This window comes from Lepidochelys kempii, chromosome 1 (genome assembly GCF_965140265.1).
Source record: "Lepidochelys kempii isolate rLepKem1 chromosome 1, rLepKem1.hap2, whole genome shotgun sequence".
Taxonomy (NCBI): domain Eukaryota; kingdom Metazoa; phylum Chordata; order Testudines; family Cheloniidae; genus Lepidochelys; species Lepidochelys kempii.
Genome location: NC_133256.1, coordinates 52,041,978 through 52,068,585, shown reverse-complemented (window position 1 = coordinate 52,068,585; position 26,608 = coordinate 52,041,978). Strand labels below are relative to the sequence as shown.

Genomic DNA, 26,608 nt, shown 5'->3' with positions numbered 1-26,608 from the left:
TTTTTCTGGGCAGAGCCCATCTCTTATTATGTGTTTGTACAGCACCTCTAAATGCTACTATAATTCATATATAGTAATAGTAATCATAAGCTGAACTGTATTCCAGGAATGCATAACTGAAGCACACTTTCTTTTTAAATTGCAGAGACAAAGTATTAGTATGGCATAAAATATGGCCCAGTTCTATTACAAAAGAAGCATCAATGCCCCGTACAGAGACCGCATCCCTCTTCGTATAGTGCGAGCAGAGTCCGAACTCTCCCCCGCCGAGAAAGCCTACTTGAATGCTGTGGAGAAGGGAGATTATGCCAGTGTGAAGAAAGCTCTGGAGGAAGCCGAAATTTATTTCAAGATCAATATTAATTGCATCGACCCTCTTGGAAGAACAGCTCTCCTTATTGCAATTGAAAATGAGAACCTGGAGCTCATTGAGCTGCTTTTAAGCTTTAATGTGTATCTCGGAGATGCTCTGCTGCATGCCATACGAAAGGAGGTAGTTGGAGCTGTGGAACTTCTATTAAATCACAAAAAGCCAAGTGGGGAGAAACAGGTATGTGCAAAATTCACTCTTGCTCTTTGTTTGCAAGCCAGTAGGAATATGCCAGGAATTGTCAAAAGGGAGCCAAGAGTTTAAAAAAAAATGACTATTTCAAATTCAACGTGTAGTGTTTTCAGTATGATCTGTATCATTTTCATTTTGGTTTGAGTGTCTCTGTTCTTAGCATTGGGTATTCTGTTCAATAAGATAATATAATTCATGCTAATACATGGGGGATAAAAATAAGTGCTTTTCTGGGATAGGTGAACGGCTTTGGAGAAAATATTCAGTTGAACCGGGTGTTTCCTTTCAACGTTAATTCTATTTCAGATAATTCTGCCATTTCATTGGTGAAATGATTCCTGGACGTATTAGGGCAAAATCCTGCTTCATGCAGAATTGCAACCTAATAGGAAGAGAACACTAGGGGTGAAATCCTGGTCCCACTGAAGTCAATGGCAACACTCTCATTGACTTTAATGGAGTCAGGATTTCACCCTTGATGTGGAGACCATCAACCACTTCAGTGACTGTGAGGCATGGTCAGTGTGACCCCTGGTCTTCATGGTCAGAACCTCAGCCTTGTCTGCGCGCATAGCGATGGGCCCTCAACCTGCTCTCATAGGAGTGAAGGCAAACCTGTTCTTTCTTCCTATCATCCCTCAAAGGATGCATCATTATATAGAAAATCTTTTTTAGAATAAATTGAAAAAGGCTTTAAGGTGTGTCCCTCTATACCTCCCCCTGACTGCACTAAGTCATCCTCCTTTAGGTGGCCAACATCCTCCATGCCAGACCCACTGTAAGGCCCTATTGAGGCAGGGTAGGATGTAAATTGTAATTTGTCAGATTCTTAGGGATCCTCTGGGATGAAAACCACTCTATAAATAGATGTAAGATTCTATTCTATTCTTATCTATTTCTATTTCCATATATTCTAGGTGCTATATTAGTGCATAGTGAATTGAAATGATTGGAGCCCTTTCATAGGCAATGCATACAATATCATGTAATTACAGTATCTGGTACTTGCTATGGTTATAATTGCAGATGATAAGTAAAAAGTATAATTTTTTTGTCAATAAAATAATAGGAATTCAATGTTATTTTTGGTGAAAGAATACAATATGTTAGGTCCTTACCCAACTGTGTATGTCTGCTTTCTTTGCTCCCTAGTGAAAGCATAATATCTTTCTTTAAATGGCTTTATCTCAGCATAAATGAATGGAAATTAGATTCATTTTATGCTTGCCTCATTTCCATTATTTCTCACCTGATTGCATAGCTCACAGGGTATGAGAAGACAATTCAAAGGAGAAGAATGGTCTTGTTGTTAAGGTACTGGACTAGGACTCAGCAGGTTTGGGTTCAACTCTCCATGAACTCACATAAACTTTGAAGGCCTTAATTCCTCATCTGTGAAATAGGAGCATGTTATAGACTGTCAGAGGGCCAGGTTGCCTAACAGTTAGCATACCAGACTCTTGTGCTCCTGTCAGAGGTGATAGAGATGCCTGATCCTAAGTCACAAATGTTTGGAGCCTCTACCTACATCTGGGCTTTTTCTCTTAAGTGGGGCATGGGATGGGGGACCCTGGCTTTTCCTTTCCATCATGTCCGATCCAGGATAGTTCCCTCTGGGAAGTAACACTGGGAGGGTCATCCCTGCGGGGAGTCAAAGCCTGCCAGCCTGGGCTACTGCCTACCTATGTGCTCCTGGGGTATGGCCCCTAAAGTCCAGTCAATCAGCTAACAGAAAGTCTAAATGAGCAGGGCCTTGCAGGTTTCAAAGGGGGCAGGGTGGTTGGAGAAGGCATGGCCTGGGACTTTACCTGCTTTTTGGTCCCCTCGCAGGCTACGCCTTCAGGCTGACTTCCCAGAGAAGGATTCATCTCTCTTACAGCCTGTCCACTACCCTTTGCCTGGGGTTCTGAGTTTCTTTTAACCTTCTCTTCCAATTGGAACGGGCTTGCCAGGCCCAGAGGGGTGGGGTTAGCTAGGCCCAGTATCGCCTTTTAATAATGATAGATGCTATAGGTTGGTAATCATGTGGCCTGATGCCAAGAATTCACGATATAGCAGGATGAAGTTAGGATTTCCCTTTATGCATGTGTTATGTTTTCTATTCTCATGCATTATTTGTATTACGACAGTGCATAGGAGCCCCAGCCCTGGGCCAGGACCACACTGTGTTAGGTGCTATAAAAACACAGAACTTAAAAGATGGTTCCCGCCCCAGAAGGTTTACAGTTTAGCAATAAGACAAGAAACAACAAATGGATACAGACAGGTGGGGGAGTACAATGAGACATAGTTGGTCTGCATGATAGGTAGTGGTCTGTGCACAGTAACATGTGGATGGGAAGCCATAGATAAGGTTGTAAGTTCATAATCTATCCTGAGAGAGTTTTTGAACTTCCACTGCCTTTGGCAAAACAATCCTCCTGTCAGTTTGAAACTTTTTGTACCTCATCTTAGAGGAGAACTCAGACTTGTATTCCACAACCCACAACGCCACATTCACTCAGGCAAACAGCACACCCCAGCATACACGATAGAAACTCTGTGGGTGGGCTATGCAAACACTGCAAAATCTATGAATCAGTTTGCATACTTTGAAATAGTTATGAAATGTTTTACAGACACAAAAGGTGCCGATCTGCCCCAAAATATGAGGTATTTATAAACATTGCAAGGCATTTTAGCAGAGTTTGTGGCCTGGATTTCTAGCCATGTGCCTCCATTGTGGGCATGCAAGATTCCTCCTGAACAAACATGAGCCTCCACATTGCAAATGCAAACATTGGCATGTGAATATGGACTTTCAGAAAACCTCCTACAAGATCCCTCACCAAAGGCTCTTAAGCAAAGTAGGCTGTCATAGGATAAGAGGGAAAGTCCTCTCGTGGATCAGTAACTGGTTAAAAGACAGAAAACAAAAGGTAGGAATAAATGGTCAGTTTTCAGAATGGAGAGATGTAAATAGCGGGGTCCTGCAGGGATCTGTACTGGGACAAGTGCTGTTCAACATATTCATAAATGATCCAGAAAAAGGGGTAAACAGTGATATGGCAAAATGTGGAGATGATACAAAATTACTCAAGATAATTAAGTCAAAAGCAGACTGCGAAGAGTTACAAAGGGATCTCACAAAACTGGAGGACTGGGCAACAGAATGGTAGATGAAATTCAATGTTGATAAATGAAAAGTAATGCACACTGGAAAACATAGTCCCACCTATACATACAAAATGGTGAAATCTAAATCAGCTGTTATCACTCAAGAAAGAAATCTTGGGCTCATTGTGCATAGTTCTCTGAAAACATCCACTCAATACGCAGGGACAGTCAAAAAACAAACAAACAAACAAAAATCTAATGGAATGTTAGGAATCATTAGGAAAGGGATAGATAGATAATAAGACAGAAAATATCATTATGCTACTATACCAATTCATGGTATAACCGCACCTTGAACTCTGCCTGCAGTTCTGGTCATCCCATCTCAAAAAAGATATATTAGAATTGGAAAGGGTACAGCGAAGAGCAACAAAAATTATTTAAGGATGTAGAATCTCTTCTGTAGGAAGAGAGATTAAAAGACAGGGACTTTTCAGCTTGGAAAAGAGACAACTAAGAGGGGATACAATAGAGGGCTATAAAATTGTGAATGGTGTGGAGAAAGTGAATAATACAAAAACCAGGGCTTACCGAATGAAATTAATAGGCAGGAGGTTTAAAACAAACAAAAGGAAGTATTTCTTCACACAATGCAGGGTCAACCTGTGGAACTCATTGCCTGCAGATGTTGTGAAGGCCAAAACTAGAACAGGGTTCAAAAAAGAACTAATAAGTTCATGGAGTATATGTCCATCAGTAGCTATTAGTGGATGACAGGGGATGGATCACTTGATGATTACCGGTTCTGTTCATTCCCTCTGAAGCACCTGGTATTGGCCACTGTGGGAAGACAGGATACTTGGCTAGATGGACCATTGGTCTGACCCAGTATGGCTGTTCTTTTGTTCTTTTGCCAAACCCAGGCCGGCAGCGGGCTGAGCGGGGCTGGTGGCCGGGACCCTGGCAGGCAGCAGCGTGCCATTAAAAATCCTGCCTGCCCTGGCCCGCTCTTCTCCACCCCCCGCCCTCCCCTCCCGGGGGCAGGGTGAAGAAGCTTGGTCCTGCCCACTGCTGGTGCAGGGCAGGCAAGGTCCCTAATGCCCCCGCCTCTTCTCCCAGCCTGCTAGGTTCCTGCCCCATCTCCTCTCCCTCCCTCCCTGCCGCCTATCAGCTGATGGCCCTTGCGAGGGAGGGGGACAAGCGCCTGATCGCTGCTCCGGGGAGGAGGCGGAGAAGAGGTGGGGACGGGGCCTTGGGGAAGGGGGGTGTAATCAGGGCATATCCCCTCCAGCCCCCTGTCATGAGCCACTCTGGGAGCGCCCCTGGTCTAGAGTACAGGCACTATACGTTAGTTACATGCTACAGTGAAAGTCAGGCTGCACCCATGCTTTTCCTTGCAGTGCGTAGCTTCATGCTGCAGTGAAAGGCTCAGTAACCTGTAGGAGCCTTTCCCTGCTGCCAGAGCCTCCCTGCTGCCTCCCACCGCCAGAGCCTTTCCCCACTGCCGAAGCCTTTTTCTGCGGGGGGGAAAATGCTGTGGCGGCAGGTAAGCAGCAGAACACTACACTACCGAAAAAATATCAGTGTAGACGTTGGCACTGCTTGGGCCTACAGACAGTCATGTAGGATACATATCCTAGGGTTCAGGCATAATGGGCACCTCAGTTTCCTCACCTGAGCTGTGTCTCTCCGTCTACACTGCTGTTTATACTCACGCTAGCTGTGCCTGCAGTGTCTGTAGTTTTACACGCGGCCGTAAACCCTACAGTAGCCTTGGCTTCACGGAGGTCAGTGGGGCCAGGATTTCAGCCCTAGCACTGTTTCCTCTCCTTGCCTGACTGACTGAAACCGTTTAAAAAGGAGAAAAATAAACAGTGCACAACGATTTATCCATTTCCGCTATATTGCTAAAGCTCATGGAACGTTCAGGATTTTCATTAACACATGGAAGTTGTCTGAATACTTGCAAATAACAATGAGCATGGCTTGAGAATGATAGTTAAAAAAACTTGCAGCTGTTATTTACAGACGTATTCATGTATCAATATCTTTTTACTGTTCGATAAGGGGATAATATGTTGTGTGGGAAGGTTGTATCTAAAACTTACTTCAGCGTCATACTCAAAAAGCAACATAAGATCATTTCATTAAACTAAAACTAATTCTTAAATATTTTTAGAGTTTAGAAATTCCTAGATAAGGGTCTATCACCAGCCATCCACTATGTCCCCAGACTGTACCTACTTTCCACATTCAGTATACTCTGCATTCCAGACTCCATAGCATGTGTATTATGGTGATTTTGAATTTATTATCATTATATGTATCTATTTGGTGCCATCTGGTGCCTACTAATGAGGTATATATATTTAATCGATTTGGATTCCACTTGACTCCTTCTGTCATTCAGTTAGTGAGAGAGGCTTTTGTGGCATCCATTATATCAATTCAGGAAAAGGTCATTTTTGTCACTTGCATTATGTTTTCTAAACTTTGTTAGATTCCCCAGCTGCTGGATCACATGTAAAAGTGAATAACAGGATTTAAGGTAGCTGAGCTGACTAAACTTATCCATGTTCTTCCAAATTATTAATTTTTCATAACCAGATGTCTCAAAAACTATCTGCCAAGATCTTATTGCCCATTATCCTGACCGATAGTGGAATATCTTTTTGAAAAAAGCTGTTTTCCTTTCAACTTTAGGATGAATAACTGGTTGTTATATCATGCTATTTTGCACCGTGCATACACACCTATGTAATAGAATGGAGGAGACTTTAAACCAGCGGTCGACAACCTTTCAAGTGGTGTGGAACCTTTCAAGTGGAAGTGGAGTGCCAAGTCTTCATTTATTCACTTTAATTTAATGTGTTTATTTAATGTGAATTTAATTTATTCACTTTAATTTAATTTAATGCATGCCAGTAATACATTTTAATGTTTTTTAGAAGGTCTCTCTCTATAAGTCTATATATTATAAAACTAAACTATTGCTGTGAAGTAAACAAAGTTTTCAAAATGTTTAAGAAGCTTCATTTACAATTAAATTAAAATGCTGATCTTACGCCGCCAGACCACTCAGCCCGCTGCCAGCCTGGGGTTCCGTTCACCTAGGCCGGCAGCAGGCTGAGCGGGGCCCGCGGCCGGGACCCTGGCTGGCAAGGGGCCAGCAGCCAGAACCCCAGACTGGCAATGGACTGAGCGGGGCCGGCGGCCAGGACCCCAGACCGGCATTGGGCTGAGCGGCTCAGCCTGCTGCCACTCAGCCCACTGCCGGTCTGGGGTTCTGTCCACTGGCTCCTGCCAGCCAGGGTCCCGGCTGCCGGCCCCGTTCAGCCCGCTGCTGGTCTGGGATCCCGGCCCTGCCCACATAGAGTGGGTATCTACCGTCTCCCTGGTTCTAGCCCATTCTCTTCCTCTCTCTCTCTGCACTGTGCAGAGGCTGGAAGTGCACTGAGCACAGGGTTGCCTGAAGGAGCAGGTTGGGGATTGGGGTGTAGGGTCTGGCCAGGAGCTAGAATGAGGGAGTAGGGGCTCAGGGTTTGGGTAGGAGGTTTGGGTGTGGAGTGCTTACCTGGGCAGCTCCCATTTGGTGCGAGGGGTGCAGGAGGGAATGTGGGGTATGTGTGTTTGTGCAGGGGCTCCCGTTTGGTGCTCAGGGTGGGGGTGGGAATGTGTGGGGTGCAAGAGTCAGGACATAGGGTATGGGGGGGCTAGGTATGTGTGGGGGGTGCTGGGGTCAGGGCAGAGGGCTGGGGGAGTGTGGACCAGGGTCGTGGGGATGCTCCCAGCCCCCTGCCCAGAGCGGTTCATGGCAGGGGGCTGGAGGGAATATGCCCTGATTCCACCTCCTTCCCCAAGGCCCCGTCCCCACCTCTTCTCCGCCTCCTCCCTGGAGGAGAGAGCGGGCGCTTCTCCCCCACCCTCGCAAGGGCCATCAGCTGATGGGCATCAGGGAGGGAGGGAGAGGAGGAGGGGCAGGAACCCAGCAGGCTGGGGGAAGAGGCGGGGGAGGAGGGACCTTGCCTGCCCTGCACCAGCAGTGGGCAGAACCAAGCTTCTTTACCCTGCCCCCGCGGGGGGTGGAGAAGAGCAGGCCGAGGCAGGCAGGATTTTTAACAGCATGCTGCTGCCTGCCGTGGTCCCGGCTGCCGTGCCCACTCAGCCCACTGCCAGCCTGGGTTCGGCAGCGGGCTGAGCGGGGCCGGCAGCTGGGACCCGGCAAGCTACAGAGTGCCATTAAAAATCAGCTCTCGTGCTGTCTTTGGCATGCATGCCGTAGGTTGCTGACCCCTGCTTTAAACAGATAATTAAATAGAATGGAATGCCGTAGCTTTAACTTAATGTTAAAGATGTGTGCAGCTAGCATCATATACGGTATGTACTGTATTTCATTAAAATTGTGTGCATGGGTATTTTTGGAACCAAATATTTGAGAAAGTTAGACAGTTAGAGAGTCTTTGAAATAGCTAATTAGTGGAGTGACAAATCAGTGTTGTAACTCTTCCACTGGTACCGCAGGGGAATTAATTTGCTAAGTTGTTCTATCGGAATTCCAGAGGGTATATCATAAAAATATGTATCAAGTGGATATGCATAATATGAAGAGTGTATTTAAATGTTTCTCTGACCTGGAGTGTAGAATTACATTGTCACCTGGGCACCAGCAGACAGGCTCCCTGCTTTCAGTTCTGGTGCCTAGCCATGATATGGCTCACAGAAGCCAGAGCTGCAATTGCAGGAAAAATCCTGCGCAGCCCTTGGCTGGAGCATGCTTAGTGTGGATGGGATCTTTGAGGAATGTAGCAAGTCTCTACTGAGCATGTGCAACTACAATATTTCAGGTTTCAGAGGAGCAGCCGTGTTAGTCTGTATTCGCAAAAAGAAAAGGAGGACTTGTGGCACCTTAGAGACTAACCAATTTATTTGAGCATGAGCTTTCCTGAGCTACAGCTCACTTCATTCAAAGGCCTATAACTAAGGCTGCGAGTCTGTCACGGAGGTCTCGGAAATCACAAATTCCATGACCTTCATGACTTCTGCAGTGGCCAGTGCTGGCTCAGGGCAGTCTCTGGGCCAGCAGCAGCAGCAGTTTGGGTGTGTGGGAGGGGGTTCGGGGGAGGGGATTGGAGGGTGTGGGGGGGCGCTTACCTTGGTGTGAGGCGCTCCCTGGGTCCCACTAGCATGGCCCTGCAGCTCCTAGGCGGAGGGGCCAGGGGATGCTGCGCACTGCCTGTGCCTGCAGGCTCCACCCCTGCAGCTACCATTGGCTGTGGTTCCTGGCCAATGGGAACTGCACAGCTGAGCAGCTCATGGAGCCCCCAGGCCGCTCTGCTGCCTAGGAGCTTTTGGAACACATGGTGCCAGGTAGGGGGTCCGTGCCAGCCCCACCCCGCCCAGCACCAGCGGGGGTCCTGGGCCACGTGCTGCAACCCAGCCCACCCCCAGCATCAGGGGGCGGTTCCGGGTCACCTCCCTCAGCACCCCCAGTGCCCCTGGACTGTCCCCCCCCGAGAGCACCCATGGTCCCTCGCCCAAGTTTTAGTTAGGGGTATATAGTAAAAGTCATAGACAGGTCACGGGCTGTGAATTTTTGTGTACTGCCCATGACCTGTCCATGACTTTTACTAAAAATACCCATGACTAAAACATAGCTTTACCTATAACTTAGTCAAATTTGGGCAGATTTTCACAGAGATAGCAAAAAGCACATGCCTGACAGAAAAGGCCACATGCTGTCAAATGTCAAGTCCCAGTACTCAAATGCCCAAATCAATACTCAAAGTGTGGAGGTGCTAAAGCGTCTCAAAGAAAAGGTTACAGGATTTTTTTTAACATGGGCCAAAACAATGTATTTTTCATCAGCCTCATCCTTGGAAATGGCTGAACTGTTTGAGCTGAAAGTTTTCCAAAAAAATTCCAGCCTGAGGCAGACTCTTAACCTGGAAAATTTCAGCCGAACAATTAAAATTTGACAAAGATACAAGCAAATGAAAACATGCTATAATGGGTGTCAAGGTTCCTCCCCCACTCTGAACTCTAGGATACAGATGTGGGGACCTGCATGAAAAACCTCCTAAGCTTATCTTTACCAGCTTAGGTCAAAACTTCCAAGGTACAAAATATTCCACCCGTTGTCCTTGGATTGGCCGCTACCACCACCAAACTAATACTGGTTACTGGGGAAGAGCTGTTTGGACGCGTCCTTCCCCTCAAAATACTTCCCAAAACCTTGCACTCCACTTCCTGGACAAGGTTTGGTAAAAAGCCTCACCAATTTGCCTAGGTGACTACAGACCCAGACCCTTGGATCTTAAGAACAATGAACAATCCTCCCAACACTTGCACCCCCCCTTTCCTGGGAAATGTTGGATAAAAAGCCTCACCAATTTGCATAGGTGACCACAGACCCAAACCCTTGGATCTGAGAACAATGAAAAAGCATTCAGTTTTTACAAGAAGACTTTTAATAAAAAATAGAAGTAAATAGAAATAAAGAAATCCCCCCTGTAAAATCAGGATGGTAGATATCTTACAGAGTAATTAGATTCAAAAACATAGAGAACCCCTCTAGGCAAAACCTTAAGTTACAAAAAAGATACACAGACAGAAATAGTTATTCTATTCAGCACAATTCTTTTCTCAGCCATTTAAAGAAATCATAATCTAACACATACCTAGCTAGATTACTTACTAAAAGTTCTAAGACTCCATTCCTGGGCTATCCCCGGTAAAGACCAGCATATAGACAGACACACAGACCCTTTGTTTCTCTCCCTCCTCCCAGCTTTTGAAAGTATCTTGTCTCCTCATTGGTCATTTTGGTCAGGTGCCAGCGAGGTTACCTTTAGCTTCTTAACCCTTTACAGGTGAGAGGAGCTTTCCCCTGGCCAGGAGGGATTTCAAAGGGGTTTACCCTTCCCTTTATATTTATGACAGGGAAGTATCAGGTAACCTTAATAATAGGTGATGCTGCCAGCCTTGCTTATAATATAACATACATACGTACCTATCTATAGCCATATTTACTCTCCAGTCCTGCAAGGAGGTCTGTCCACAAAGAATTCCTTGCAGGATCAACACCTTAGTTGGTAAATGTTCAGCTTTTTCATGGGAAGAGGATATCTGCAATATTGAGGCAATAATATTGCAATTATTTATCATGATGGTTTTACCATGTCCAAATGTCTGCACTAGATGTAGCACAGAACATACAATTAAGCAAGGATGCTGTTCTGCAGGGTTAGCAGTGCAAGATATTAGGCAGGGCATGAGTGAAGGAGAGAAAACAAGAAGAGGTGGGGTAGGGATGAACAGCAGGGTTAAGTCTGAAGGGGGGAAATGCAAGAAAGCAGGGGATAATCTTTTTAAAAGAGATCCTTTTTGCATTTTCACAGCACCACTCACTTTCCTTCCTTGCATTCTTCTCTTGAAGATACATATTCAAATCATTTGGCTTCAGCTGAGGAGATTGAAAAGCTGAGGCTGCCCATTTGCTAGTGGCAAATCACTTGATCATTCTGAGTAAACAACTGTCGCAGTGGAATTGTTGCCACCAGTCAAAGAAGAGGTTTGCATATTCATCATACAGTTATTGAGAAATAACCACACGTGTTTATGCAGATCCATGAAACCTGACAGCCATTAATAGCCAATCAGAGTATAGGTATACAACTACTGGGAAATAACTGTATCGCGATTATGAAAATCAGACACCCAGAACCAAAGTGCAGGAAACTGCTTGATTTGGAAAATACTGTAGTTAGCTTCAGTAACTGTACAACAACCGTGCAATGTGATTGACTTAGACCTATTCTGTTACAGCATGTCTTGCAGCATTTTTTCTTCATAACCACTATCTGAAAAAAGAAAAGGAGTACTTGTGGCGCCTTAGAGACTAACCAATTTATTTGCATCCGATGAAGTGAACTGTAGCTCAGGAAAGCTTATGCTCAAATAAATTGGTTAGTCTCCAAGGTGCCACAAGTACTCCTTTTCTTTTTGCGAATACAGACTAACACGGCTGCTACTCTGAAAACTATCTGAAAAGGAACATAAGAATATATTGTAGGGGTTGCCATGTTTAACTATTGCTTTCCTGCAAGCTCTTTCCAATCTTGCCCAGTTCTGGATGATTCAGAGGAAAGCAGGAAAACCTTAGAATTGTGCTGAGATTCACTAAGGGACTGGGGCGGGGGGCGAGTATTTCTTCTATGTCTTCTGGCAATTGGTTTATGCACCAGAGCAAGAGGATTTCTACATAGCCAATACTAGGCCAGGAAGCTGCCTCTTTTGGAATGGCCTTAAAAAATTAATTCAAAGTATACCCTAAATTAATGAATAGGGAATTACTGGTGTGAGGCAGAGGCAGGAAGAGAGAGGGGGCTGTACACAAGTAGGATATGATAAATTGTACATATAGTAAACAGTGCAATCTGTTCATGCAGTCTTTTGAATATGCCACCCCCAGAAGCTCATAAATTGCACTCTATTCATTAGGCACCAACTGTGGTATTTGTTTTGAAAATGTCTCCCACAGAAGCTCATAAACTGAGTTCCACACAGTAGATACCAAGTATGCTGCTTAATTGCAGTCCATATGGTAATGAGGGTGGAGGAAGCAATGTGGTGCCATTTTGTAGAGGATGAAGAGGACCGTCTTGATGTGGAATGTGGGGGCATTAGAGTTCATTCTTCCTCCTGCTAAGCTGCCTGAGCGGTAGCAGAGGATTTTCCCCAGTGGTATCAGATTAATCAGAATTTTCTGACAGGTTGAGAATCCTGATAGGCAGAAATGGATGTGAGAGGCGAGGGTTAGTTTAGTTTGTTAAGAGAGGACCCAAAGCAGTCAACTCACATGTACCATCTTTTCATGTAATCATTTGATTAGTTGAAGTGTACATTTGGCTGCTAGGGAGAGATACACTGTGAAGATGGAAAGGATTACTTGTCTGGTAGATGGAAAGCTGGATTTGTGGCTAGCTTTCCAGGAGTGTTTTTTTCAAAGATTTTCTTTTTATGTTTGCAGTAGAATTGTTCATAAGTGCACTAACCCCCTTGGCAAGAAGCCTTAAACAATGTAGATGTTTTTGTGCGCCAGTAGTGGGGTTAATGGCTTTGCAGAGAAAATTGTGATCACTACTAAAGCAAAACTTTTGATTCGGCTCCCATAGGATGAATTAATTTTCATGAATTTTCCCAGTTCCTCTTGTATTGCTGCCACAATGTTTTGGTTTCATAGTGACACTGGCAGGTATTCATCACTCATGAAGGCAGTATGCCAAACGAGATGGACCCATGACCTTATTGAGTATGCCAAATCCTATGCTCCTAAATTGGAATAGAGGCTAAGGAAGAGGAAATACAGGAGCATCTAGCACCATACAAAATGATGAGCCAGATTCTCAGTGAGTGACATCACTGATGCTGATTCACACTAGCTAAGGATCTAGTCCTTATTTTATTAGGGTTTGGTGTACTAGTTCAATAACTTTATTCTGATATGTGTAATACTTAGTTCATATATGGTCCTTCTTATAGATAACTGAGCCAACCCTCCACCAAAAATGTAAAACGTTTTTCAAAGTTTCAAAGGGTTTAGTTAACTTTTTTCATTATTTATTATTTTTGCACATGTGCTGGTCCCAGCTGGTACTGCAAAAGAAAGTGCTATAATACAGAGAGAAAGGTGAGCACTGAACAGCGACAGTACAACATTTTTTAAAAGCTTTGAACTAGAACCACCCAGAGGACAATTCCATTTCACAAGCACTTTTGAGGTTTCAAATTTTGTTTTTATTCCTCATTAGAGCAAAAACAAAAGCCTTCAAATGTTTTTGCAAAATGGAATTGTGTCAAAACATCCATTTTCCACTCTAAAAGTCTTTCTTCAGTTCTGCTGTCTCTCATCACAAGTGACCAGAGAACCCTGGACCTAAGAAGTTTTCTGGAAGAAAGCTTTATCAGAATTGATATATTTCCACAAAATGATTCAGCTCTCACAAAAGAGCATATTTCAAAAACATTTCATTGGAAATGTTCAGACCAATTCTACTTTGAACATTCAGGCAGTTTGATTTGTCTTTCTCCTAATATGCTAACATCACTCACGGCTTGCTTGACCAGTGTTATGATGTGACAGCAAGAATTCTAGCTTTCCTTTAATAGTTTTTCCTTAACACTATCATATTTTTTTTCAGTGTAATCATGGGCTGATGTATTTTTTCAGTCCATTTTCACTTTGGGTTTCTTTTTCACCACTGCTTAGAGAGAAAAAACACGCCTCTATGCTTGTCTTTAGTCATTATGTGCACTCGGGCAGTGCCCAGTGATACTTGTTATTGACTAGTTTCAAAGAGGCACAATGTGGGGGCACATGGATTTAATCAGAAGCAATTCTCAAGAATGTTAGAATATTTTAGCTGCCACTTTTGGAGTGTCTGCTTCGGGGCCAATAAAGCAGTTGACAGTAACTGAAGGAAGGACATGTCTGCCTACCAATAAAGTTGACAAGTCATTGAAAATGAGCATTTTTACCTACAGGCTATGTTTTGGAGCAGTTTACAGACCCAAGGGAGGTGGAAGAGGACACTGGATAAAATGCTGAGGGCTTCTTTTGTCACAAATCACACATACACTAGAAAAATCTAAACTGACACAAATATATGTGGCCTTCTGTTTCTCCCGCTACATGTTATGGGAGGAAGGGGAGCAAAATAGTACCCACGCATTTGGGGAGGGGAACATTATTTTTTTTTACAGGAAACCCTTGACCCCTCAAAAATGTTCTGCCTCAGTCAGGGTTACATTTGTAATTCCCTGGGTAAAACCCTCCCCTGCTTCCCCAGCCCAGATCTATCAGTGCCTTAATCTTTCCTGCCCCCTCAAAAAAACAATTTTAAAAAAAATCACCCAGTCTCTACTCTTCCCTCCCCAAATTCCATCATTTCACACACATTCCCAATCCTCATATGCCATACTCCCACTCCTCAGAAAAAGAAAACAAGAGTTCCATACTCTTACCCTTGATGGAAATATGTCACTTAAAGTCTGTAAGCTCTTACTCAAGATAAGTCTACACAGCAGCTGGGAGGGCACTTCCCAGCACAGGTAGACAGACCGGCACTCAAAATAGCAGCGAGGCTGCAGCAGTGCGGGTAGCAGCTTGGACCAGTCGCACAAGGACAACACCCCCTGGATCCATATTTGGGCAGCTAGCCCAAGGCGCTGCCCATGCTGCTGTGGCCACAGAGCTATTTCTAGCATCTTAGCGTGAGCAGAGCTAGCATGGTCCTAGCTGTGTTGGGAAGCACACTCCCAGCCACTGTGTAGCCATACCCTTTAATGAGAGCTTTGGACCAATGCTTTACCCTCCTGTGCTTTTTATCTTTGTGAGGTTAATCTAGTGCCAAAATAGGTGATGTGATGTACCTTTTTTAGGCTAGATTCTGATCCCATAAATCACTCCAAGTAATGTTACTCCACAAGCGGCTCCACTGAAGTCAGTGGGATCAATTGTGGATAAAGGAGCCTAGTACAATGAAGGCTGAGAGGGGATATGATTGGTCTCTATAAATACATCAGGAGGATAACCACTAGGAAGGGAGAAGAGCTATTTAAGCTAATGACAATGCTGGCACAGGAACAAATGGCAATAAACCGACCATGAGTAAATTTAGGCTTTAAAAGATTCAAAGAAGTTTTCTAACCATCAGAGGAGCAGGAGGATCTGGGACAGCCTCCCATTAGGAGTAGTGGGGGGCAAACAATCTAACTAGCTTTAAGATGGAGCTTGATAAATTTGTGAATGGGAGTACATGATGGGGCTGCTCCCTGCATTAATGGGAGGGGATTTGATGATCCAGGAGTTTCTTAACAATCCTATACCCTGTGTTCCTCTGTTCCCATGCAAAGGTGTCTGCCCCTTTAGGGGTAGATTTTCAATGCCACTTTGGGGTATAAATATGTAGAGAGGTGCCTCGTGGGGTTCTCAAAAGCACTTAACTTCTGATGCCTAAATACCTTTAAAAATCTGGCCCATGGTGAATAAGATTGCATTGTCTTTGAGCTGCCACATTCTTTCTCTACACCACTCTACTCACTTTCTCTAAACCAACCAAAATGAAAAAAGACATAACAATACTATAACTTGCTTGAAAATTTTCCTTTCTTTGTTTCAGCTGGGTCAGAGAGACCACAGTCATATGGTGTTTGCCCTGCACTCCCAGGAATTGCAAAGGCATAATGTGAATTTTTCTTGTTTTAAATAGTGACTTAATTTTTTTTCTTATTCATTTTGAATTTGGGGTGAATTTTGGTATCTTATTTGATCCAATTTTGTCCAAATCTAGAGATTATAGGACCTGATCCCTAGGTCTGGCTGAGTTATGCTTGTTCCAGGACCTCAGGTTTGGGCAATGGTGTCTGCGTGATGTACCTTCAGTAGGGCAGCCAGGTGGCCGGTTTGGTCCCTGGTGTAAATTAAAGCACCTTCATGGCAGCCCTAATGTATGGCAGCCTGCTGTCAGACACTGAGCCAACTGAGGATTGCTGGAACACAGGATGGTTCAGCCATGTCACTCTTGCCTCCACAGGCACTTACCGTGACGGGCTAGGCTGACTTTATGCCACCCTGGGATTATCCTACGCCAGAGAAATCTCCAGATGCCCAGTTAGGGTAGTGTTAAAGCTTTGTGTTGCTAGAGTGGTGGTCATCAGACTCAAGGATGTGGTTTGTAATCTCCTCTCTTTGTAATCTCTATTAACATAAATTCCAAAATGCTGCTCCACCCCTCCCCCCTGACCCTCCGCTCACCTACTAATGTAACTTTTCTGGAGCAGCACTGTCATAAATATAAAGGGAAGGGTAAACACCTTTAAAATCCCTCCTGGCCAGAGGAAAAACCCTTTCACCTGTAAAGGGTTTAGAAGCTAGGATAACCTCGCTGGCACCTGACCAAAATGACCAATGAGGAGACAAGATACTTTCAAAAGCTGGGGGAAGGGAAAAACAAAGAGTCTGTCTGTGTGATGCTTTTGCCGGGGACAGAACAGGAATGGAGTCTTGGAAGTTAGTAAGTAATCTAGCTAGATATGCGTTAGATTATGATTTCTTTAAACGGCTGAGAAATTAAGCTGTGCTGAATAGAATGGATATTCCTGTCTGTGTGGAAGTTTTTTTGCTTTGCTTTGGGGCCAGAGCAGAGGCAAAAGGGAATTATCTTTTCTGAATTGCAGTTTTCTCTACCTAAAGGCAGAGTAGTTAACCTCCTGCAGGGAAATTCACAAGTCTTCACAGACCTGAAGTTTTGTTTTTTTTTATCTAAAAGTAACTAGAGGGGTTTTCTGCTTATTTGCCTGGAGACAAAGGTGTTAGGGTTTTGGGGTTTATATTAATTTTTTTATTGTTGTTGTTGGTTTGTTTTTTTTGGATTTTTCTGTAGGCTGATGATCACTATCAGAGAATATAGGTAGCCTATTACAGCACAGCAAAATTTTACAAGCTAAGATTTGTTTGTTTTATTTCTAACCCTCGGGTGTAAAGTTAGTTAAAAACAGAGAGGTAAAGATGACAGACACCAAGGCACTACACAAATTGAAGTTAGCCAAACTGGAGGCAGTGAAAGAAGCCGAAAAAGCCCTAAAAGCTGCTCACAGGAGAGAAATGGAGGGAAAGGACAAAGAAAGGGAGGCAGCGAAAGAGGCAGAACAACACCAAGCGGCTGCTCTCAGGAGAGCTAGGAGGCAAAGGAAAAAGAACTGGAGGCAAGGGCCAAAGAACTGGAGGAGAAGGAAAAAGAGAGGAAGCATGAACTGGAGATGGAGAAGGCAAGGGCTCAGCAGAATATACCAACAAACCCTAGCAATCCTTCTCCAGGTACCACTTCCCATCCCAGAAAGTTCCCCACCTACAAGGCAGGCGATGATAACGAGGCCTTCTTAGAAAACTTTGAAAGGGCCTGCCTTGGGTACAGCATCTCTACAGACCAATACATGGTAGAGCTGAGGCTGCAGCTCAGTGGACCCTTAGCTGAGGTGGCAGCTGAAATGCCTAAGGCACAAATGAACCAGTATGAACTGTTTAAAACCAAGGTGAGAGTCAGAATGGGGCTAATACCTGAGCTTTCCTATCGGCGATTCAGAGCCCTAAGGTGGAAACCAGACGTGTCATTTATCCGACATGCCTACCACATTGTGAAACATTGGGATGCCTGGATATCAGGAGCAAGTGTTGAATCTCCAGTAGATTTGCCCTTCCTAATGCAAATGGAACAGTTCTTAGAGGGTGTTCCTGAGGAAATAGAAAGATACATCCTAGATGAGAAACTCAAAACTGTAATCGAGGTGGGGGAGATTGGAGCCAAATGGGTGGAGGCAGAGAAGAAAAAAACTGGTCGCAGTTGGAGCGGATACCAGAAGGGACAACCTCAGACCACACCCTATTACCGGGGGCCATCCAAGGTCCCACCTACCCCCCCCAAGGAACCCTGCAGCCATCTTATCATCCCGCCACACCATTCTCCAGCAACCCACCTCGCCCCAATGACCCTTCAGCTGGACGATGTTTTAAATGTAACCAGCCAGGGCATGTAAAGGCCAACTGCCCCAAGAACCCCAACAGATTACAGTTCATTGCACCGGAATCACACCAGAGGTCCTCAGGCCCAGATACCTCCCAGATACCCATGGAGCGGAGGGAAACTTTGAGTGTGGGCGGGAAGAAGATCACCGCGTGGAGGGACACCGGAGCACAAGTGTCAGCTATCCATGCTTCCTTAGTGGACCCCAATTTAATCAACCCAGAGATCCAAGTGATGATTCAGTCCTTCAAGTCCAACTCTTTCAATTTGCCTACAGCCAAGTTGCCTGTCCAGTACCAGGGCTGGTCAGAAACGTGGACTTTTGCAGTCTATGATGATTATCCCATCCCCATGCTGTTGCGGGAAGACTTGGCCAATCATGTGAAGTCAGCCAAGAGGGTGGGAATGGTCACCCGCAGCCAGACTAAACCAGGCATCATGCCTAGCGCTATTCCGGATACTTCTACCAGGACCCAGTCAGAGGTGATGGACCCGGACCCCGGGCCAATGTCTGCAACAGCAGTAGTGGATCCAGTCCCAGAGACCCAGACAGAGCCAATCCCAGAACCGGAACTGGCGGAACTACCAGCACCAGACCCATTGCCAGCAATGAATCCAGTACTTGCAACCCCAACACCAGAGGGCCCCACCGAACCTGAACCAACAGAAGCCCATAACCCTAACAAGAGGCTCAGCTGGAGCCTGAACTCCAACATAGTGTCCCAGCAGAGAGCGGTTCACAGTCAACGGAAACAGCCCCGTCCCCTACATCGCTTCCAGAGGGACCAAGCCTAGGTCCACAATCCCATGAGGAACTGATGTCTCCAGCATCAAGGGAACAGTTCCAGACCAAACAGAAAGCAGATGAAAGCCTCCAGAGAGCTTGGACGGCGGCACGGAGAAACCCACCACCTCTCAGCTCTTCTAATCGATCCAGGTTTGTTGTAGAAAGAGGACTTTTATACAAGGAAACTCTTTCTGGTGAACACCAGGAAGACTGGCATCCTCAGAGACAGTTGGTAGTTCCAACTAAGTACCGGGCCAAGCTCTTGAGCTTAGCCCACGATCATCCTAGTGGCCGTGCTGGGGTGAACAGGACCAAAGACTGTTGGGGGGGGGGTCATTCCACTGGGAGGGAATGGGCAAGGATGTTTCTACCTATGCCCGGTCTTGTGAAGTATGCCAAAGAGTGGGAAATCCCCAAGACCAGATCAAAGCCCCTCTCCAGCCACTCCCCATCATTGAAGTTCCATTTCAGCAAGTAGCTGTGGATATTCTGGGTCCTTTTCCAAAAAAGACACCCAGAGGAAAGCAGTGCATACTGACTTTCACGGATTTTGCCACCCGATGGCCAGAAGCAGTAGTTCTAAGCAACACCAGGGCTAAAAGTGTGTGCCAGGCACTAGCAGACATTTTTGCCAGGGTAGGTTGGCCCTCCGACATCCTCACAGATGCAGGGACTAATTTCCTGGCAGGAACTATGGAAAACCTTTGGGAAGCTCATGGGGTGAATCACTTGGTTGCCACTCCTTACCACCATCAAACAAATGGCATGGTGGAGAAGTTTAATGGAACTTTGGAGGCCATGATACATAAATTCGTAAATGAGCACTCTAATGATTGGGACCTAGTGTTGCAGCAGTTGCTCTTTGCCTACAGATGTACCACATCCCAGTTTAGGGGTTTCACCATTTGAACTTGTATATGGCCATTAGGGGCCATTACAGTTGGTGAAGCAGCAATGGGAGGGATTTACACCTTCATCATGAACTAACATTCTGGACTTTGTAACCAACCTACAAAACACCTTCCGAACCTCTTTAGCCCTTGCTAGAGAAAATTTACAGAATGCTCAAAAAGAGCAAAAAACCTGGTATGATAAACATGCCAGAGAGCGTTCCTTCAAAGTACCGGACCAGGTCATGGTCTTAAAGGTGCTCCAGGCCCATAAAATGGAAGCCTCATGGGAAGGGCCATTCACGGTCCAGGAGTGCCTGGGAGCTGTTAATTACCTCATAGCATTCCCAACCTCCAACTGAAAGCCTAAGGTGTACCATATTAATTCTCTAAAGCCCTTTTATTCCAGAGAATTAAAGGTTTGTCAGTTTACAGCCCAGGGAGGAGATGACGCTGAGTGGCCTGAAGGTGTCTACTATGAAGGGAAAAGTGCGGGTGGTGTGGAAGAGGTGAACCTCTCCATGACCCTTCGGCATATGTAGCGACAGCAGATCCAGGAGCTGTGTGCTAGCTACGCGCCGAAGTTCTCAGCCACCCAAGGACTGCCTGAACAGGCATACCACTCCATTGACACAGGTAATGCTCACCCAATTAGGGCCCAACCTTACCGGGTGTCTCCTCAAGCTAAAATTGCTATAGAATGGGAGATACAAAATATGCTACAGATGGGTATAATCCGCCCCTCTGGCAGTGCATGGGCATCTCCAGTGGTTTTAGTTCCCAAACCAGATGGGGAGATACGTTTTTGCATGCACTACCGTAAGCTAAAAGCTGTAACTCGCCCAGACAACTATCCAATGCCATGCACAGATGAACTATTGGAGAAACTGGGACGGGCCCAGTTCATCTCTACCTTGGACTTAACCAAGGGGTACTGGCAGGTACCGCTAGATGAATCCGCCAAGGAAAGGTCAGCCTTCATCACACATGTCGGGCTATATGAATTTAATGTGCTCCCTTTCGGGCTGCGAAATGCACCTGCCACCTTCCAAAGACTTATAGATGGTCTCCTAGCGGGATTAGAAGAATATGCAGTCGCCTACCTTGACGATGTGGCCATATTTTCGGATTCCTGGGCAGAACACCTGGAACATCTACAAAAAGTCTTGGAGTGCATAAGGGAGGCAGGGCTAACTGTTAAGGCTAATAAGTGTCAAATAGGCCTAAACAGAGCGACTTACCTTGGACACCAGGTGAGTCAAGGAACTATCAGCCCCCTACAGGCCAAAGTGGATGCTATCCAAAAGTGGCCTGTCCCAAAGTCAAAGAAACAGGTTCAATCCTTCTTAGGCTTGGCCGGTTATTACAGGTGATTTGTACCGCAATACAGCCAAATTGCCGCCCCACTGACAGACCTAACAAAAAAGAAACAGCCAAATGCTGTTCAGTGGACCGAAGAGTGTCAGAAGGCCTTTAACCAGCTTAAAGCGACACTCATGTCTGACCCTGTGCTAAGGGCCCCAGACTTTGACAAACCAGTCCTAGTAACCACAGATGCGTCTGAGTGTGGTGTGGGAGCAGTTTTAATGCAGGAAGGACCTGATCGAGAATTCCATCCTGTAGTGTTTCTCAGCAAAAAACTGTCTGAGAGGGAAAGCAACTGGTCAGTCAGTGAAAAAGAATGTTATGCCATTGTCTACGCTCTGGAAAAGCTACGCCCATATGTTTGGGGACGGCGTTTCCACCTGCAAACCGACCATGCTGCACTACGGTGGCTTCATACCGCCACGGGAAATAACAAAAAACTTCTTTGGTGGAGTTTAGCTCTCCAGGATTTTGATTTCGACATCCAACACATCTCAGGAACTTCTAACAAAGTGGCTGATGCACTCTCCTGTGAAAGTTTCCCAGAATCAACTGGTTAAAATCGTACTTGAGATGTGGAAAATATTGTTAGTCTTTATGTACTTGGTAGTATATTTAGAGGTGCATGTGTCTTATTAACTCTGTTTTTTCCCAGAGCTCCAGGAAGAAATCCCAGCCAGCGTTTCACCCTAGCTGTGATTTGGGGGGCGTGTCATAAATATAAAGGGAAGGGTAAACCCCTTTAAAATCCCTCCTGGCCAGAGGAAAAATCCTCTCACCTGTAAAGGGTTAAGAAGCTAGGATAATCTCGCTGGCACCTGACCAAAATGACCAATGAGGAGACAAGATACTTTCAAAAGCTGGGGGGAGGGAAAAACAAAGAGTCTGTCTGTGTGATGCTTTTGCCAGGGACAGAACAGGAATGGAGTCTTAGAACTTTAGTTGGGGATTTAGTTGGGGATTGGTCCTGCTTTGAGCAGGGGGTTGGACTAGATGACCTCCTGAGGTCCCTTCCAACCCTGATATTCTATGATTCTATGATTCTAATTTAGCAAGTAATCTACCTAGATATGCATTAGATTATGATTTGTTTAAATGGCTGAGAAATTAAGCTGTGCTAAATAGAATAGATATTCCTGTCTGTGTGTCTTTTTGTAACTTAAGGTTTTGCCTAGGGGGATTCTCTATGTTTTGAATCTAATTACCCTGTAAGGTATTTACCATCCTGATTTTACAGAGGTGATTCTTTTTATTGTTACTTCTTTTTTACAGTTTCTTCTATTAAAAATTCTTCTTGTAAGACCTGAATGCTTTTTTCATTGTTCTTCAGATCCAAGGGTTTGGGTCTGTGGTCACCTATGCATATTGGTGAGGATTGTTACCAAACCTTCCCCAGGAAGTAGGGTGCAAGGGTTGGGAGGATTTTGGGGGGAAAGACCTTTCCAAACAATGCTTTCCTCATAAAATAAACCCAGATAAATGTTTGGTGGTGGCAGGGGAAGTCCAAGGGTAAAATAGTTTGTACCTTGGGGAAGTTTTAACCTAAGCTGGTAAAAGTAAGCTTAGGAGATTTTCATGCAGGTCCCCACATCTGTACCCTAGAGTTCAGAGTGGGGAAGGAACCTTGACATGTCTCTAAAATGTGATTGCACATCTGTGAGTCACTGCAGACTTTAGTCCCAACCATTGTCACTCTACTTACAAATTCTTCGTGTGAGGGTGGTGGTTATTTTTTTTTTCTACAAAAAGATTGTGTTACTAGATATGTTACTAGGACTTTGTTTTGTTCCTTTGGCACAACAAGTGTGTGCTTTTCTTCTAGCATAATTTTAGACTTAGGAAACTGGGTGAATCAGAGGATTATTAATGAGGTAGAACACTTCTCTGTGAGGTCTTGGAAGTCACGGAAAGGAAGGCAGAGGTTGACAAAATGTTGGATGGCTTTTATTTAACCTATTTCCCACGGAAAACAAAAGCTAAAAATGCTTGGAATAGATTTATGATGTCACATTTTTACCTAGTTATGTCTGTTTTAACTAGTTACTTTTAATTGGGCGCTAGTTTATAGTAATCACCATCATATATGATATTAATTAGAGCTGATCAGGAACTGGACTTTCCATTCTGTGGGAAATTCTAACATTTCAAATGAGAACAAAAAGCCAACATTTCCTGAGAAATGAATTTTTTTAAAAGGTTGGAACCATTAAAATATATTTTCAATAGCATTGAAATTTTTCTTATTGACTTTATCATTTCAATTCATTTTACATTTACTTTATTATATTAAAATAATAAGGTTAATATTATGTTTAATATTATGTATATATATATAAAATTGCATTTGATATTGAATATAAAAGTCAAAACAAAATGAATCAAAACATTTCAGCATTGTTAGTGTGATTGCCTGCATAGACTCAAACATTCTGACGTTGTCAAAATAACACATTTAACTTTTTCTCATCAAAAATGTAATTGAAATTGGCGTGTTCCCACAATAGCGACTTAGATTTTGACAAATCTGTATTTTTTAACAGAAAGCTATTCCACTGAAATATTTTCAATCAACTCTAATATGCATGTGATAAGAGGATGAATGTGTGCTCTTTGTATTAGCTTGGAAACTATAACCCATCAGAGAGCTTTTCAGTGGCTTGCTATATATGAAATGGCTTTGGTGGCTCTTAGTTCAGTTCTAAGTGGACCCAAGTACTTAATAATAATGAATAAAGTACTTTGGCCAAAATTTTAAAACAAGAATATAAAAGAAGGGAAGAACTCCACAAATTCAAGGCCCTGAACTTGCAACTAAATCTGTGTAGGAGCACCCCGCTGCCCACATAGAGCTCCTGGTGGAGCTCTGCATGGACTGGGGCCTTGGTCTTTAGTTTTAGGATTGTTGGATTGACAGGTCACTATGGAATGGTGAGATGTACAAGGAATTCTATTGGTTTGCCTAGCGAAGGAGCACGGGAGATTGTTATAGATGGATGTCATTGCTGTATAGTGACAGTTTCCCAGGCTAGCATGGTACTTCTTCTGTCTGCCGCACTACATTCTGCTTATTATCTTTCTTCATTTCTTATACCTCATTTCTCTGTTCTCTTTGGTTCTTTTTCTATGATTTTCTGACAATATACAGCAGCCAACAAATGTACAATTTTACTGTTTGAGATAATGAATCTGGCTTTGTATCGTATTTACCTTTGTATTTTTTCCCCTTATTTATTTGCCGTTGTTACAGCTCATCTTTGTTTTCCTTTAAAACAAATAATTCAAAATAAAACAAAAACCTTGAAGCTTAAAGATAGGTACCTAGATATTTAGGCACTCAAAGAAGCGGGTTCATTTTCATAGGTGCTGAATAGCCACACCTAAAATTAAGGTAAGTAGCAGCTCTGGGTGAACCATATAAGTGTCACGATGGATGAATGGATGCGTAGATATTAGCGCCTAGGGTCTCATCTCCTTCTTTCTGAGTCCCAGTTACCTCTTCTCGGCCAATTCCCTGACTCTCTAAGATTACATCTTCACTACGAGCTCGGGCTGTGATTCTCCTGCTTGCGTGTATATACTCATGCTAGCTTGCCTTGAGCTAGGAGGAGTATAAATAGCAGAGTAACTGTGGTAGCACAGGCAGTGACAGCAGGGGCATGGCTGAGCCATGCCAAGTATAAGGGGACTGTGTTCCCCTTACTAAAACTCGGTGGGGGTGTTTTGGTTGGCTAGCTCCCAGTACCAAAAGAAAGGGGAAGGGTGGATGGGGAATCAGGACCCTGAAACTGACAGTCCCCAGGAACAATGGGGAGGGGCCAATGTTCAGCCTGATTGACAGGGCGGGCAGGCTAATCGGGGAGTCAGGAGGCCGGGGGTGGGGAGTGGTGTCCCATCCTCCATGTGAGTTGGAATTGCCTGGGTCAGACAGAGTGGGCCGAGCTAAGGAGAAAGGCGGGGCCCAAGCTGAGCTGGGAGGAGAGCCATGCCAGATCCAAAGGGGCCAGAAAAGCAGCCCAGGAAGCAGGTCAATGATGGGAGCAGAGTCACAGAAGCAGCCCAGGGAGCTGGAGGCAGAGTGGAGCTGGAGCTGAGGCTGGAGCAGTCCAGAGCCAGGTGCGGTGAGCAGCTGAGGAGCGCGAGGGGGACCCTGGGCAGCGGGCCCAGCACAGGGAGATGCCCCAGCCAAGATGCTTTGCAGGCCAGACTTGGAGGGGGATCGTAACCCCAACGGGGCAGAGGTGACGCTGGGAAGAAGGGTCCTGCCACCTAAAGCATGAGAGCGTGTAGCCACTGCCAGAGCGAGTGTCCAACCCACAGCATCCCTGCAGCACCGCCAGGGCCTGAGAAGGGGCCTGGGATTTGTGAGGAACAGACTGTGAACTTTCCTTACATCCCAGAGATGCTGGTTGTGATGTCCCTGTGCCACAGAGCGGGGTTATGTGTTTTCCTTTAACTTTCCCATTTTTTCCTTATTTTTTTAAATTGATTGTTGTTTAATAAATCATATTTACTTTGAACTGTGTGTAATGATCAGTGGGTCAGGGAAGCATCCGGTGTAGAGTGTGGGGACACCCTAGCTCCTGTCCTAAGTGACCACGACCGGGTTGGGGGTCGAGCCCCCCCCCCAAGAATCCTGGGCCCAGCCTTGTTGGGGTTACGAGGACTCTCACACAGGAGAGTGGAAGGGGAACCCTCAGGTCAGGCAGACCTCTGGGTAAAGGGAGTGGGAGCGAGGACTCAGATCCTTTTGCTAGCCCATTTCACCAGGGTAGTGTATAAGCCAGGAAAGTTCCCCACGATAGCAGGACCATGCCCCCGCTTACACAAGTACAAACCAGTGGATATGTTCTCACAGCTCAGCTGTGCCTTTGCGGCTGCTTCCTTTGCCATGGCAGCTACATTGCTATTTATACTTGTGCTAACTCCATGAGAGCTAGTGTGAGTATGTGTACCCAAGCAGGGGAATCACAGCCCTACCTCCAAGTGTAGATGTCCCCGAAGGACGTCTTGAATATCTTATGGGCGTTCAGGAGTAAGTCCCCTTTCCATGATATCGCATTGTAAGGAACAGAAAAAAATCTTGGATCTATTTTTATTATTAATATTGGTATTATCGTGGTGCCTAAGAGCCCTAGCCAAGGACCAGGACCAATGGTGAGCTGGAGCCGGTTCGCACTGGTTTGCTAGAACCGGTTGTTCTGCGAGGGACAACCAGTTCTAAAAGGGCTTCTAAATTTAACTGGCCAAAAGTGGTGCTCCAGCCCTGAAGCACCCAAGGGGAAATTTTGGTGGCTGCAGAGCACCCACCGACAGCTCCCACCCCCAGCCC

The 26,608-nt window shown here is 45.0% G+C and overlaps 1 protein-coding gene across 1 annotated transcript in view; it reads left to right on the top strand.

Moving 5' to 3' along the window:
• Positions 1-26,608, top strand: part of TRPC4 (transient receptor potential cation channel subfamily C member 4) — a 210,054-nt gene that overhangs the window by 69,569 nt on the left and 113,877 nt on the right. The window contains exon 2 of the mRNA XM_073342454.1: positions 146-550. Within this exon, the coding sequence (XP_073198555.1) occupies positions 173-550 (378 nt within the window). The 5' untranslated portion in view covers positions 146-172. The remainder of the gene's footprint in view (positions 1-145; positions 551-26,608) is intronic.